General features: G+C 31.7%; 1 protein-coding gene across 4 annotated transcripts in view; it reads left to right on the forward strand.

Moving 5' to 3' along the window:
- LOC126881945 (putative fatty acyl-CoA reductase CG5065) overlaps positions 1–16,471 on the forward strand; it is a 210,224-nt gene that overhangs the window by 170,675 nt on the left and 23,078 nt on the right. For all 4 annotated transcript variants that reach the window (XM_050646684.1, XM_050646686.1, XM_050646687.1 and 1 more), the window contains exon 4: positions 12,997–13,306. In XM_050646684.1, the coding sequence (XP_050502641.1) occupies positions 12,997–13,306 (310 nt within the window). The remainder of the gene's footprint in view (positions 1–12,996; positions 13,307–16,471) is intronic.

Consider the following 16,471-nt stretch of genomic DNA (forward strand, 5'->3'; position numbering starts at 1 on the left):
CTTCTTCTTCTTTTATATAGGCAGTACTCCTAACGGTGACTTGTCCCTGGCTATTCTTACTATCCTTGATTCAGACATCCTGCTTATGTGCTCATTCCACTCTTCTTTTCTGTTCTTTACCCAGGTATTTATATTGTCTACTCCACATATGCGTCTGATTTCCTCAGTTCTTACCCTAACCTGTAGTCATTTTCCAGCAATCCTTCTTAAGATCTTCATTTCGTTGGTTTCCAGATGTCTTCGTGTTTTGCTTGTATCTGGTCTTGTTTCGGCCGTGTAAGTCATAACTGGCCTAATAACTGACTTATATATTCGGGCTTTTGTTTCCAATCTTTGGTGTTTGTTTTTCCAAATTGTGTCGTTTGGGCATCCGGCCGTTCTACTGGCTTTATACCCCAGGCTGTGGGTGAAAAAACGTGATATAATTCAGGAATTTTTGAAACCTATCAGGTGTTGTAAAGGACGATGCCAGGAATAACTTCTACTAAAATGTAACCAAAAATATTGTGCGCTTTTTTTTTAATTGCGATTTTCATTTGTTAAATTTGCAATTTTTATTAATTTTTAATTTTGTAGCTTAGGATATTGATTTTAGAGAAAAACTTTTTAATAGAAAGTTGTAGTAAATTAAAAAAACCTACAAATTGAGGTACGGTAAGTTTAATTTGGTTAATTGGTTATTGCAAAACAGCCTGCGAAAGGTCCAAAATAGCCGTTTTTTTACAATTGCATTATTTATTGTACAAATAATTTTTTTTTATTTTTTAAAGCTTTAAATGAAGATCTTTCGATTCCAAACATAAAAAAAATTTTAAAGCCAGATTAACGAATTTGTTGCTTAGATATTATAAATTGTTTATCCCAGGAGGTCAAATGTCGAAGGCTATAACTTTTTGAAAAAAAAATCGTAGAAAGTTAGTGAAACATCCAATCTCCTTGAAAGAGTTATATTTTCATATTCTGATGTAAATAAATGCGTAAAACAATTGTAAACCTCCAATTTTTGGATTTGAAAATAAGGGGGCAAATTTCGTTATAAACATTTAGAGCTGAAGCGGCCCTGTACATCCTATGAGTTTTTAACTTACATATTATTGTTGCTGAAGATGAAACGAAGATTTATAAAAAAATAAAAAAAAATTCTACGACCAACTGAAGCCGAAATAATTTTTGGGTTTGAAAATAAGGGGGCAAATTTCGTTATAAACATTTAGAGCTGAGGCGGCCCTGTATATCCTATGAGTTTCTAACTTACAGATTATTGTTGCTAAAGACAAAACGAAGATTTATAAAAAAATTAAAATTTTCTACAACCAACTGAAGCCGAGACAATTGTTTTTTTTTCTTAAATCATAGTGCCTTTATTTATAATAATTAAGAATTTATTTTACAGTCATTGACTAAAGAAAGACTTATGTTATCTTAAAATAAAAATTATTATAAAATAGAATCACATTTAATTATTAAAAATTATTTTTTAAATCGGTGCTTTTGCAAGCGGCCGAATTTTTCAAATCGCCCGGCTCGCTTCAAATCCGCGCGCTCGGACAATTTTTACGTAACTTGTATTAAATTTTGACAGAAAACAATTTAATAATATTACCATTATGATATACAGTCTATTTACCACTGTATTTGTTTTTATTGATAAACTTTTATATGTGAAATCCAAAAAGAATAGTCACTACAAGAAGAAAAAGTTTTATATATATAAACATACTATATATAATCTTATATATATAATCTTATATATATATATATATATATATATATATATATATATATATATATATATATATATATATATATAATCTTACTAAAACTTTTTTTATAAAAAAGTTTTAGTAAGAAGTAACATTATTATTATTATATTTATATAACAATGAAAAAATTAAAATATAGTTATATATTTCATATATATGTATCATTTTTGTAATATTATTTCTTCAGAAATGAAATTTCACATATAAAAGTTTATCAAGAAAAACAAATACAGTGGTAAATAGACTATATATTAGTGATGTAACGAATGTCGTTTTTTGAACATTCGCGAATACGAATGCGAATGCGAATATCTAATAACGACATTCGCGAATGCGGATGCGAATGCGAATGTTCAGTTTTTTTAATTTGTTTCTATTTTTGAAATGTTTTCTAAATTTATAATGAGATGTTAATTGATATTTAGTGTAAATCAATCTGAATCTTAAGCTTTATTACATTATACCAAATGATAAAACAACGAGAAGGCTGATAATCTGATTATACGAGGTTAAGTTACCTTTTTTTAATAAAAAAAGATGAGAAAGAGAATAGATTTTGATTTTATTAATCTAACGTTATTTTCAAATTATTTTTTCTCTGATATTCATATTCGCAAAACATTCGCACAAATTTTGAGAATGCGAACGCGAATGCGAATATGCAAAAAGATGCGGATATTCGCGAATGCGAATGCGAATACGAATATTCGTTACATCACTACTATATATTATAATGGTAATATTATTAAATTGTTTTCTCTCCAAATTTAATACAAGCTACGTAAAAATTTTCCGACCGCGCGGATTTGAAGCGAGCCGGGCGATTTGCAAAATTCGGCCGCTCGCAAATGCACCGATTTTAAAAATAATTTTTAATAATTAAATTTAATTATATTTTATAATAATTTTTATTTTAAGATAATGTAAGTCTTTCTTTAGTCAATGACTGTAAAATAATTTCTTAATTGTTATAAATAAAGGCACTACGACTTAAGAAAAAAAAACAATTATCTCTGCTTCAGTTGGTTGTAGAAAATTTTTATTTTTTTATAAATCTTCGATTTGTCTTCAGCAACAATAATCTGTAAGTTAGAAACTCATAGGACGTACAGGGCCGCTTCAGCTCTAAATGTTTATAACGAAATATGCCCCCTTATTTCCAAACCCAAAAATTATCTCGGCTTCAGTTGGTCGTAGAAATTTTTTATTTTTTTATAAATCTTTGTTTCATCTTTAGCAACAATAATCTGTAAGTTAAAAACTCATAGGATGTACAGGGCCGCTTCAGCTCTAAATGTTTATAACGAAATTTGCCTCCTTATTTTCAAACCCAAAAATTAGAGGTTTAAAAATGTTTTACGCATTTATTTACATCAGAATATGAAAATATAACACTTTAGAAGGAGATTAGATGTTTCACCAACTCTCTACGATTTTTTTTTTTCAAAAAGTTATAGCCTTCGACATTTGACCTCTTGGGATAAACAATTTATAATATCTAAGCAACAAATTCGTTAATCTGGCTTTACAATTTTTTTTATGTTTGGAATTGAAAGATCTTTATTTTAAAGCTTTAAAAAATAAAAAAAAATATTTGTACAATAAATAATGCAATTGTAAAAAACGGTCATTTTGGACCTTTCGCAGGCTGTTTTGCAATAACCAATTAACCAAATTAAACTTACCGTACCTCAAATTGTAGGTTTTTTAATTTACTACAACTTTCTATTAAAAAGTTTTTCTCTAAAATCAATATCCTAAGCTGCAAAATTAAAAATCAATAAAAATTGCAAATTTAACAAATGAAAATCGCAATTAAAAAAAAGCGCACAATATTTTTGGTTACATTTTAGTAGAAGTTATTCCTGGCATCGTCCTTTACAACACCTGATAGGTTTCAAAAATTCCTGAATTATATCCTGAAATAGACCTATTTTTCACCCACAGCCTGGGGTATTAATTATTTGGTCTTTTACCTCTTCTTCGATATTGTTGTCGGCTGATAGATTAATTCCCAGATATTTGAAAGTCATTACTTGTTGTATAATTTGATTGTCTAACTCCAATTTGCATCTTATTGGTTCTTTGGCAATTACTAAGCTTTTTGTTTTTTGGGCTGATATTTTCATATTCATTTCTTTTGCGTTAATGTTGAACTCGTGCAATAATCTTTGTAGGTCGTCTTCGCACTCTACTACTAACACGGTGTCATCAGCGTAACAGAGTATTTTTATCTCTCTATTGCCCATTTTGTACCCTCTTTTTTTCTTCACTTGTTTTATTATTGCATCCAATATTATGTTAAACAGTAGAGGGCTTAGTGAATCTCCTTGCCTGATTCCTGTGTTTGTTTCTATGGGTTCTGTTATTATTCCATTGACTTTCATTTCTATTTTATTTCTTACATATATGTTTTCTATCAGTTTTATGATATCCAGTGGTAAATTTTTCTCATATAGAAGGTGTATCACATCTTTTAATTGGATTCTATCAAACGCTTTCTCTAGGTCTATGAAACAGAAAAAGGCTGGTTTGTTATATTCTAATGATTTCTCCGCTATTTGCCTTATCACAAAAACTGCATCGTTACATGATCTTCCACTTCTAAATCCTTGTTGTTCATCCGATATATTTATGCACGCCATTATTTTCTCCATAAGTATTTTTGTTGTGAGTTTCAGTATAGTGATGAGTAAATTTATCCCTCTATAGTTACTGGGGTCTGCCCTATCACCTTTCTTAAATAACGCTATCATTCGAGTGGTTCTCCATTCTTCTGGAATTCTTCCTATATTTATTATTTTACTTATAAGGATATTCAGTTCTTTGTGAAGTATATCTCCTCCGTATTTTAAAAGTTCATTAGCTATTCCATCTTTCCCAGGAGCTTTTCGATTTTTCATCTTTTTTAAGGCGTTCTTTATATCATCCTCTTTAATTTCTGTTTTCTCATCCGATTCTAATCGTGGTGTTTCCAGTTCTTTGGGATTAGCTGTTTGATAAAGGTTTTTGTAAGTTGTCCATGTATTTGTATCAATATGTTTTACTTCGATCAATTCCTTCATCTCTGCTCTTTGACCTCTTATCATTTTCCACATTTCCTTTTGCATCCCATAAAAGTCGTGCTCCATCTATTTTGAAAATGCTTCCCAATGTTCTGTTTTCTTCCTTCTTACTATTGAGTTTAATTCATTTCGTACTCTTTTATATTCTTCATATGTTTGTCTCGTTCTTTTGGACTTGTATTCTAGGTAGATTTTCTTTTTTTCTTGGCATTTTATTTTTATTTCTTCACAGAACCATGGAGTTCTCCTTTTCTTTCGTATATGTTTACTTATCTTACGTTCTCCAAGTGCTTCCGTTGCTGCCATTTTGATATTATCTCTGATCTTCCTCCAACTTTCTTCTATGTCTTCATCCGGTGTAATGTAGTTTTCATTCAGTACTTTTTGCAGTCTTCTCTGGTATAGATCTCGTGTTGACAAGTCTCGTAGCTGTTCTACCTTTATTCTTGTCTCACATTCAACAGGGTCTTCTTTCCTGTTTCTTTGTAGCTCTATTCTGATTTTTCCAAGTACTAGGTTGTGATCGCTTCCAATATTAGCTGCACTTAAACATCGTATGTCTAGTACTTGAGAGTGGTGGATGTTTCTGTTTGTCAATATATAATCAATAACGGATCTGTGTCCTCTTGTATTTTGGAATGTATATTTTTGTTGATCTTTGTGTCTGAAGAACGTATTGTTTATTCGAAATTCGTTCTGAGAGCAAAAGTTAATAAGTAGTTCTCCATTTTCATTTTTGTTGTCTTTTTTTTTCAAAATTTTTCCATTTTACATTCATAAACATTTCCCAAATTGTAATTATTTTATAGGAGCCGGCCCATAACGTACGATTAAAACTTTGACAACATTATAGTTATTTCTGTCATATAGAAAGCACAGGCGTATCTCTGTAACGCTGCCATCTGAATGTGAACTTCAGTATAGGAATTAGATTAAGGTACGTATTCATTACGTTGGTGCTCCGTGTGGATACGGTATGCGCTCCTCTACATATAATAGTACAGGGTAATAAGCTAGAAATAGACCATGTTCGGGACACTCAAAGATCCAGGTAGCTGACTACTTTTTTAGTTATTATAGACCTATAGGAAGAAAACCTACCTGTTTCCTGCCTAAAGTTCGCGCCCGTTTTTTAATTATTAACAATTCAGTGCAAAAATCGCGATTTTTTCGATTTTTTGCACCCCATTCAAAAGCTAAACAGTTGACATAAAACTACAAAATTTATAGAACATTGAAAAACCTTCAAAATGCCGATTTTTGAAAGTTAAAAAGTTAATTTGTTGCTACGCAAACTGCAAAATAAGTGAAAATCGTTATTTGTTAATAAGTTTTACTAAAACTACTTTAGAATTTTAGTGTTTCACCCAAAGTTGTGTATTGGGATATTTAACAAACCCTCAAAATTTGAGACCGATCCATTAATTAGTTTAAAAGTTATTCTATTTGTTTATCCCAGAGAGCTTTATTTTGCAATAACATGAGACAGACAATAATGAAGATAAGGCAATTCTGCGTATGTAAAATGAAAGTAGAACAGTGATACTATCAAAATGTACTAAAAAAAGATAGAAAAAATATCTCATATAGTCAAAAATACTAATGCCACATTTTTGAAATTTTGTAGTTTATAAACATTTAGAACAACTTTAAAAATATTGTCCGTAGAAAAATCATTTTACATATTCGAAAATTTGGCATTTTACACGAATTTTTAAAAATGTTGTTCAGTTGGTGACTAGTCGTGTTAAGTAAAGGGGGAGCTGGGAGCCGACAAATGCACGAGTTCAAAAACTAAAAAAGGCAAACTTAAAACTACTATCATTTTCTATATCTCGAGATCTGCTGAATATATTTTGATCTTTCTTTTTTTAATTGGTATGTAATTTTTCTGTACATTACAAATATGTAATTCGTCTATTTGCAATTTGACATTTATTAATTAATAAAAAGTTTAATTTGTTGAAACAATTTTTCAAAAAAATATTTTTTTCCAAAAATGCATGTTTTTAATCAGACTATCATTATTAATCATACAAAAAGTTAAGGTATACTTTAATAAATAAATTATATTCAATAAATAATTATCTAATAAAAATATTTTATTTATTAAAGTGAACTTTAACTTTTTGTATGATTATTAATGATACTATGATTAAAAAAATAGATTTTTGTAAAAAATATTTTTTCAAGTATTGTTTAAACAATTAGACTGATTATTAATTAAGGTGATACAGTAGCGATCAACAGGTAGCCAAAACGCGTTCTAAGATTGCGGCTTTAATTTTGAATATTTTTTCGAGATATTTGGCACACGTATTCGTAATATAATAAAGAATGGCGGTACAGAGCCCAATTTGAAAAATATATTAATATGTGGAAATTACTCTGTAATTAAATACAATATTAAAAAAACGAGCCTGTACCGCCATTAAGAAGAACAAAAAAATACACTTTCTTCAAATAAACTTTTTTATCCGATGCCTAGATTTTGTGTCATTTTGGAACTACTAAAATTTTTTATTTCATTAGTAGTTCCAAAATTTTCCAAAGTAGTATTCCAAAGTAGTTCCATCGGATAAAAAAGTTTATTTGAAGAAAGTGTATTTTTTTGTTCTTCTTAATGGCGGTACAGGCTCGTTTTTTTAATATTGCTATTTAATTACAGAGTAATTTCCACATATTAATATATTTTTCAAATTGGGCTCTGTACCGCCATTCTTTATTATATTACGAATACGTGTGCCAAATATCTCGAAAAAATATTCAAAATTACAGCCGCAATCTTGGAACGCGTTTTGGCGACCTGTTGATCGCTACTGTATCACCTTAATAAATTTATAAACAAATTGCATATTTGTAATGTACGTAGAAATTACATACATATTAAAAAAGAAAGATGAAAATCCATTGAGTTCATCCGGAGATACAGAAAATTGTATTAGTTTGAAATTGCTTTTTCGGTATTGTAACTCAGTGGATTCGTAGGTTCCCCTTAGTAACCGTTTGAACTACAATTTTGAAAAATCGTAGAGGGTGCTGTTATGATACAATGTTTATGTAATTTTTTTAACAAAAAATACAAATCCCATTATTTAAACTGGCATCAATGAAATCCCTTAATTATTATAAACAAATTAGCTGTGAATTAAAAAAACACATGGCTAACTTTGTCCCTAATGAACCCAGGCTATTTTTTTTATTTGAAAATTGGTGTTAAAATACTAGCTTTTCGAATATATAAAAAGATTGTTCCTACGGACAATATTTGTAAAGTTATTCTAAATGTTTATAAACTACAAAATTTCGAAAATTTGGCATTAGGATTTTTGATTATATTGATTAATTTTTTTATCTTTTTTTAATACATTTTGATACTATCACTCTTCTACTTTCATTTGGCATATTCAAAATTGCCCTTTCTTCATTATTTCTGTCTTATGTTATTGCAAAATAAAGATCTCTGGGATAAAGAAATAGAATAACTGTTAAACTAATTAATGGATCGGTCTCAAGTTTTAAACGTTTGTTAAGTACCCCATTACCCAACTTTGGGTGAAACACTAAAGTTCTAAGGTAGTTTAAGTAAAAGTTATTAACAAATAACGATTTTCACTTATTTTGCAGTTTGCTTAGCAACAAATTAACTTTTTAACTTTCAAAAATCGGCATTTTAAAGGTTTTTCAATGTTCTAAAAAAATGAATTTTGTAATTTTATGTCAACTATGTAGCTTTTAAATGGGGTGCAAAAAATCGAAAAATTCGCGATTTTTGCACTAAATTGTTAATAATTAAAAAACGGACGCGAACTCTAGGCGGGAAACAGGTAGGTTTTCTTCCTATAGGTCTACCATAACTAAAAAAGTAGTCAGCTACCTGGATCTTTAAGTGTCCCGAGAAAATCCTTATTACCCTGGACTATAAACCGCCACCGATTCCGGGTCGATATCGCCCGGAGCGGCGCTCACCCTCGGCAATCCAATCGGTTGAATCGGTGGCGGTTTATATGTAGAGTAGCGCATGCCGTATCCACACGGAGCACCAACGTAATAGATACTTACCTTTAGACCATACCCTCTCCTTTAACAACATCTCGAAAAAGCCTCTGCCAAATTGAAGACGAGAAATAATATTCAAAAGTCTATTCTGTAGACGAATTTTATGATTCCGTATGGACGAACATATTACATACTGTAAATACTGTATATCCAATAGGAATAGTATAATAGTACAAACTATACAATAGGGTGGGTCGAAAAACAATAATGTTTCATTTTTTAATCGCTATACCGCGGAAAACTTGCCTTTGGGGTATATAAGTAATATGCAAAGTAAAATAAAGTTATATATTGAACCCCCAGCTAGCGCATGATACTTAAAGTTTAGTTTTTTTTTCAGAAATCAAGACAGTTTTCAATTATTTTTACAATCTTTAGCCAATAATATTTGAACGTGCTATAGTGAAAACTGTTTAGTTATAGCTTAAAAAATAGGAAATAAATTTGAAACAGACAATATCTTTTAATTTGCGGTAGCGCAAAATACTAAAAAATTATTAAAATTCACATATTAGCACCTTAAAAGAAGGTGTGGCTAGTGTGGTCTAGTAACTCTAGTATGTTGTGTTGGGTGTAAATAGCACAATCCATTTTTTGTTCTTTTACTTTACACCCCATTTAATTGGAATAGAATTATTATAGTGTGTTTAAAGTTATAAAGGATATAAATAAAACAACTTATAATTTTGATAACATGTTTAATTGAAACAAAAAAGAAACCAAATTGTAGCCAAACAATGTCAACAAATTAAATGAAATTTCGACTTTAGGAAGAGTCTTTTACTCATTATTTCTGAGTAGGTACGTTGAAGCTGCGCTTGCTGTCAAACTTTGGCATCGAAGCTCTGGATGCTACGACAGATCTTATGAAACCATCTCGTTCCTAATCACTAGGAGGACTAGTTAATCGCAATCTTTTGAGTAAAGATGAATAGTATCTTCTAGACATAAGTTGTGCGATAAAGTCAGGCAACTGCCCTGTGGACTTATCTGTTCGAGAGCCGGGTCCATTTTCCCACTCTCGATGGTTGACTACAGCTAACAGAGTTTTGACGTAAGTCACCTTGACGTCAGTCGCCAGTGACTAACGTCATCGAGAGGATAGCCAGGTTGAAGTGGAGATGGGCAGGTCACATAGCCAGAATGACAGATGGGCGATGGACGAAGAGGTTATTGGAATGGAGGCCAAGAGAAGCGTCGGTCGACCGCCTACAAGATGGACTGACGACTTAAGAAAGGTAAATAAAAACTGGATGAGAACGGCGCAGGATAGATGGGGTTGGAAACGAGGGGAGGAGGCCTATGTTTAGCAGTGGACTTTTGAGGCTGGATGATGAACAGAGTTTTGAACTGTATGTAAGTGTGGAAACGTCTTCAGTTGAACATAAATTGTTAGTATCCTTCATTTTTAAATCATGCATGCCTGTATGGTTCAAAATAAAGTAAAGCAAATACATAACAGATGGACCTGAACACGTTTTTGAGGCTATCAAATCAACCAGATTTCTACCAGAGAATTTGATTAAAGTAGTTGATCTTATAATCGAAAGAAATGCATTTTTCTCACCCAGAAAATTTGCTACTGAGGATGATAGTGGATGAAGGTAAACACATAAGAGAATTAGGATTCCGAAGAATAATCAAAGCAAGGATGTTAGCTAGAGAAACAGAAACAATTAGGGTTTTTCGACCTCCAAAAATCACCTTTCATGCGACTGACTCTACTGAATTATTTGATTGGAACACCACGGAAATTACACCACCATCACTGTTACGGAGAGTCTCTGATGATGAAGTTTGGGTTAAAATCACTGCTGGTGAAACACCCGAGGATTGGAACTTTGGAAAATTTTAAAGGTCATAGTCAAGCCGTGGAACGCTGCGTCAAGTAAGTCACTGAAGCATCTAAAAAAGTCGTCGGTGCTAAGTAATGAGATGGTTTCATAAGATCTGCCGTAGCATCCAGAGCTTCGATGCCAAAGTTTGACAGCAAGCGCAGCTTCAACGTACCCACTTAGCAATAGTGAGTAAAAGACTCTTTCCAAAGTCAAAATTTCATTTAATTTGTTGACATTGTTTTTCTATAATTTGGTTTCTTTTTTTTTCAATTAAACATGTTATTAAAATTATAACTTGTTTTATTTATATCATTTATAACCTTAAACACACTATAATAATTATATTCCAATTAAATGGAGTGTAAAGTAAAAGAACAAAAAATGGATTGTGCTAATTACACCCAACACAACACACTAGACCACACCTTCTTTTAAGGTGCTAATATGTGAATTTTAACAATTTTTGAGTATTTTACGCTACCGCAAATTAAAAGATATTGTCTGTTTCAAATTTATTTCTTATTTTTTAAACTATTAACTAAACAGTTTTCACTATAGCACGTTCAAATATTATTGGCTAAAGATTTTAAAAATAATTGAAAAATGTCTTGATTTCTAAAAAAAACTAAATTTTTAGTGTGATGCGCTAGCTGGGGGTTCAATATATAACTTTATTTGACTTTGCATTTTACTTATATACTCCAAAGGCAAGTTTTCCGCGGTATAGCGATTAAAGAATGAAACATTATTGTTTTTCGACCCACCCTACTATACAATACATTACTACTTATGAATGCCCTATATGCTAGTTTCTAATTATTCAGAAATCATGTCATTTTAAAATGTTTTTGAATATTATTATAAACTTACGTGCATAGAAATCGGCCCACTTAAAAATTTGGTCATTTTTGATGTCTCATATTTCCTAAACCTGTTGGCCGATTTAAGTGATTTTTTCAACATGTTATAGCCTCATTCTTTAACAATACCATTGTAATAATATTGTTGCTAAACAGTTCAATTTTCATTGCATACCGGGTGTACCAATTAAACTGTGTTTTCTTCTCAAAGTTCACATCACCCTGTGGAATATTCTAGCATTCATAAAATACTGAAATTAAACCCAACTATAGCCTCAGGTTTTCTTAACATTCTGTTTTTTAATTCATTAGTTTATGTTGGATAATGAAAAAGTTAGATACTTTAACAACTAGACATGTTCTTCATCAATACACGGTGTTTATAGATAGGTGCGACAAACTTTAAGGGGTAATTCTGCATGAAAAAATAATGACAGTTGGCTTTATAAACGTATGTCCGCAAATGTTTCGTTTCCGAGATACGGGATGTTGAATTTTTTCTTACAAACTGACGATTTATTTTATTGCTTTAAAACCAGTTGAGTTATGACAATGAAATTTGGTGGGTTTTAAGACGTGGTTATTGCACATTTTTTGATATAAAATTAAGAATTTAATATTCACCATTAGCGCGCATACGTGTAATATGACCGATCATATTACCCGTATGCACGCTAATGGTGAATATAAAATTCTTAATTTTATGCCAAAAAATCCGTAATACCTATCTCTTAAAACCTACAAAATTTCATTTGCATATCTCAACTGGTTTTAAAGCAATAAATAAACCGTCAGGTTGTAAGAAAAATTCAACATCCCGTATCTCGGAAACGAAACATTTGCGGACATACTTTTATAAAGCCAACTGTCACTATTTTTTCATGCAGAATTACCCCTTAAAATTTGTCGCACTTATTTAGAAACACCGTGTATTGAGGAAGAACATGTCAAAGTACCTAACTTTTTTATTATCCAACATAAACGAATGAATCAAAAAACAAAATATTAAGAAAACCTGAGGCTATAGTTGGGTTTTAACTTCAGTATTTTATAAATCCTAGAATATTCCACAGGGTGATGCGAACTTTGATAAAAAAACACAGTTTGATTGGTACACCCGATATACAATAAAAATTTACCTGTTTAGCAACAATATTATTACAGTGGTATTGTTAAAGAATCAGGATATGACATGTTCACAAAATCACTTAAATCGGCCAACATATTTAGGAAATATGAGACATCAAAAATGATCAACTTTTTAAGTGGGTTGATTTCTATGCACGTAAGTTTATATTATTACATCAGTAGATTTCCCTTAGTACCTAAAAAATGTCAAAATTTGCATTATGCTACTTAGTAAATAGTTCTTGTATTTTTTGGTGTTTCAACTTATTCTCTATCTTTTTAGGTACACGTATCAACAGCATACTGCAACTGTGATAGATCCGAGGTGAAAGAAACAATTTACCCTCCTCCCATTGGACCGGACCAGGTAGTGACGTTAGTTGAAGCTTTGGATGAAGACTTGGTGGATTCTTTCACGTCGAAATTGATAGGCAAGAGGCCCAACACTTATACATTCACAAAAGCGCTGGCGGAATGTTGGTTACAAAAAAATAAAGGCGACTTACCCATAGTCATTATTAGACCGAGTATAGTTTTAAGCAGTATTAACGAGCCCCTCAGTGGTTGGGTCGACAACTGGAATGGTCCTACAGGTAGGAATATCTTTTTGTATACTTCTTTCTTCTTCACCTTAGGAAAATTTACAGCTTTATATTCATAAAATTTCTCCCTTTGTGCAAAGGTCATCGCTGAATCTCTTTCGTTGATGTCCCGTGCTTCAATTTCCTAGTAGGGCAGTCAATGAGAGCAAGAACAGGTTATTACCTCCGAATTCTATCCTACTGCATGGATTTTAATGAAATTTTAGGAATAGCCTGAAAATATCTCCTTATTCAAAGTCTACCCTATGCCGATGTGTGCTTTTGTCTTGGAGGCGAAAATTTTTTGGTTAAACAACTACGGAAGTTGCTAGAGAACCTAATTCTAAGCAAAAACTGTTCTATAATTTTTTTTTCGAAAACTCAATACTTTTTGAGTTATTCGTGGTTGAAAATTGGCCATTTTCATTGAAATATAACACCTTTTCAAACGTTTTTTTGCGAATACCTTAAAACAATGCATCTAACTAAAAAAATTATATAAAACAGTTTTGTAGCTCATAAAAAACGAGATTCGTTTCTTCTTCAATCTTCTAGTTATAACACAAAAAGAGATAAATGTGGTAGGTAAAAAGAGTTTGTTTTTTTGGTGCATGCTCAAATCAGTGTATTCAACTTGAAATAACAGACAAACGGTCGATTTTAGGTGTATAATGCTACCAATACCTTTTATTGTGCTTGAAAAGTCCTTTCAAATAAGCAATATTAAATGTCGATTACATTCAAACTAAGCGAGATATGCTGCAAAAAATTGATGACTAACGAATTTTAAGAAAAAAATTGAGAAGTATATTTAACCCCTCATCCACAAGAATTTAAATGCATCGTTTTCCTTCTACGATACATTTTACTACAGTGTTATTTTTATGTTCAAAAAGTTGAGCGGGTTTAAAATGAATGGCTTTTGAAAAAAATAAGATCAAATTATAGAGGGCATATTTAAATTTTCTTAAAAATCTTCCTTTTTCTCCATATAACTTGAAAATGATAAGAGATACTGTTATAAAAAATAAAATCAAAATGTTTATCTAGAAAAAACCTACATTTTTGTATGGCATCTTTTTTTTGGCATCTCTTATCATTTTCGAGTTACATGGAGAAATAGGAAGATTTTTGAGAAAATTTAAAATTGCGCTCAATAATTTGATCTTATTTTTTTCAAAAATCATTCATTTTAAACCCGCCCAACTTTTTGAACATAAAAAGAACACTATAGTAAAATGTATTGTAGAAGGATAACGATGCATTAAAATTCTTGTGGATGAGGGGTTAAATATACTTCTCATTTTTGTCTTAAAATACGTTAGTCATCAAATTTTTTGCAGTTTATCTCGCATAGTTTGAATGTAATCGACATTTAATATTGCTTATTTTAAAGGTCTTTTATAAAGCAGTTTTAAATATCTTGGTTGCCATATTACTGAATAACTAGATCCACATAAAGAGATAAAATGTAGAATCGAGATAGTCCGCACGACATTTTTAAAAGTGAGGTAATTCTTCTGTAATGATAACTTGCAACTTCAACTTCGAAATCGCATGATTAAATGTTACATTTGGTCAGTCCTCTTGTATGGTGTCGAAGCATGGACATTAAAAATCATCATCATCATGGCATCTACACTCCTAGTGGAGTGATTGCCGCCCTCTTTGGGCTCTTCCGATTCGTTTGTCGCGGTGAATCAATCCGCATTAGCATTTTCGTTTTACAATTGGTTGTGTGACTTGGCATTTTCTACAATTTTCCTCCATTCGTTCCTGTTTTTGCTTCTGGTTACCCATTCTCTGACTCGCATCTTCTTAAGGTCCTCCACTATCTGATCCTCCCATCTAGTTTTGGGTCTTCCTCGTGGTCTGCCTGATACAGGTCTCCATTTGGCAATTTTCTTGATAACGGCTTCTGGATTCCTCCTTTCTATATGTCCCATCCATCTGAGTCTCTGTGCCTTGATAATTCTGACGATGTCTTCTCCTTTCAGAAGTTCTCTTACTTCGTTTTTCATGAGTTTTCTAAATTCATTATTACCTAAGTTTAGTGGTCCTGCTATCCTCCGAATTATTTTCCTTTCTAGGATTCTCTATCTTTCTTCCTCTTTCTGTGTCAGACACATTACTTCAGCACCATATGGACATTAAAAATATCCACCATTAATCGTTTGAAGGCCTTTGAAATGTTGCTGCACAGACGTACACTGAAAATACCATGGACGGCTATGCTGACAAATGTGGCAGTCCTTAAGAGAGCAAATGCTGCCCGCGAGCTGCTTGATAACATCAAATATAGAAAGGTGGCCTATTTTGGACACACAGTAAGGGGAGACCGGTATAATATTCTTCAACTTATTATGATGGGTAAAATCGAAGGACGCAGAGGAATTGATAGAAAGCAGGCCTCCTGGTTGAAGAATATCCGGGAGTGGCCAGGAATAAAGAAAGCAGAACAACTATTTAGAATAGTTCGAGACAGAGACAGTTTCGCCATGTTAATCGCCAACGTCAAGGGGACTTGATAAGGCACGTTAAGAAGAAGGTTTAACTGCACTTTTGTTGATCTCTTTAGAGCAGCTGTATCGAAAGTGCGAATTGCCATGATTGTTGCCGACCTTCTTACATAGAGGAGATGGCACATGAAGAAAAAGAATCTACATCATCAGCAAATACCAACTATAGTTTTGACCCTCCATTCGCAAATCCTCCTATCAACTCAGACGATATTTTACTTATTGCATAATATAAGACCAAAGTGAATAGCAACGGCACAGGCAACGGTGATAAGAGGTCTCCTTGTCTAAGATCCGGTTTCACCAACAACAAATAAATCAATGAATATTTATTCACTGAATGAATATTTATTCGTCGAATAAAATGTATTAGACGTTTATATTTTTATTTTGTTGCAATAAAAATTGATAATTTAAAGTTAAACTGATGAATTTACTTTCTTATAAATATTTACAGTGAGATTAACTTGCCAGTGTATGCGAAGAGTAAATATTTATTTGATAAATAAATAATATAAGTCTTATTTGACGTTAGTAAAATGGAGAAATATGAGTTTATTGGTCGAATAACTTTATTCATAGAATAAACTACTATTTGTCGTTGGTGAAACCGGCCATAAGTCCTGTTGTTATAATAAATGGCATCGATGTTGTGTTC

This window comes from Diabrotica virgifera, chromosome 3 (genome assembly GCF_917563875.1).
Source record: "Diabrotica virgifera virgifera chromosome 3, PGI_DIABVI_V3a".
In the NCBI taxonomy this organism is placed as follows: Eukaryota; Metazoa; Arthropoda; class Insecta; order Coleoptera; family Chrysomelidae; genus Diabrotica; species Diabrotica virgifera.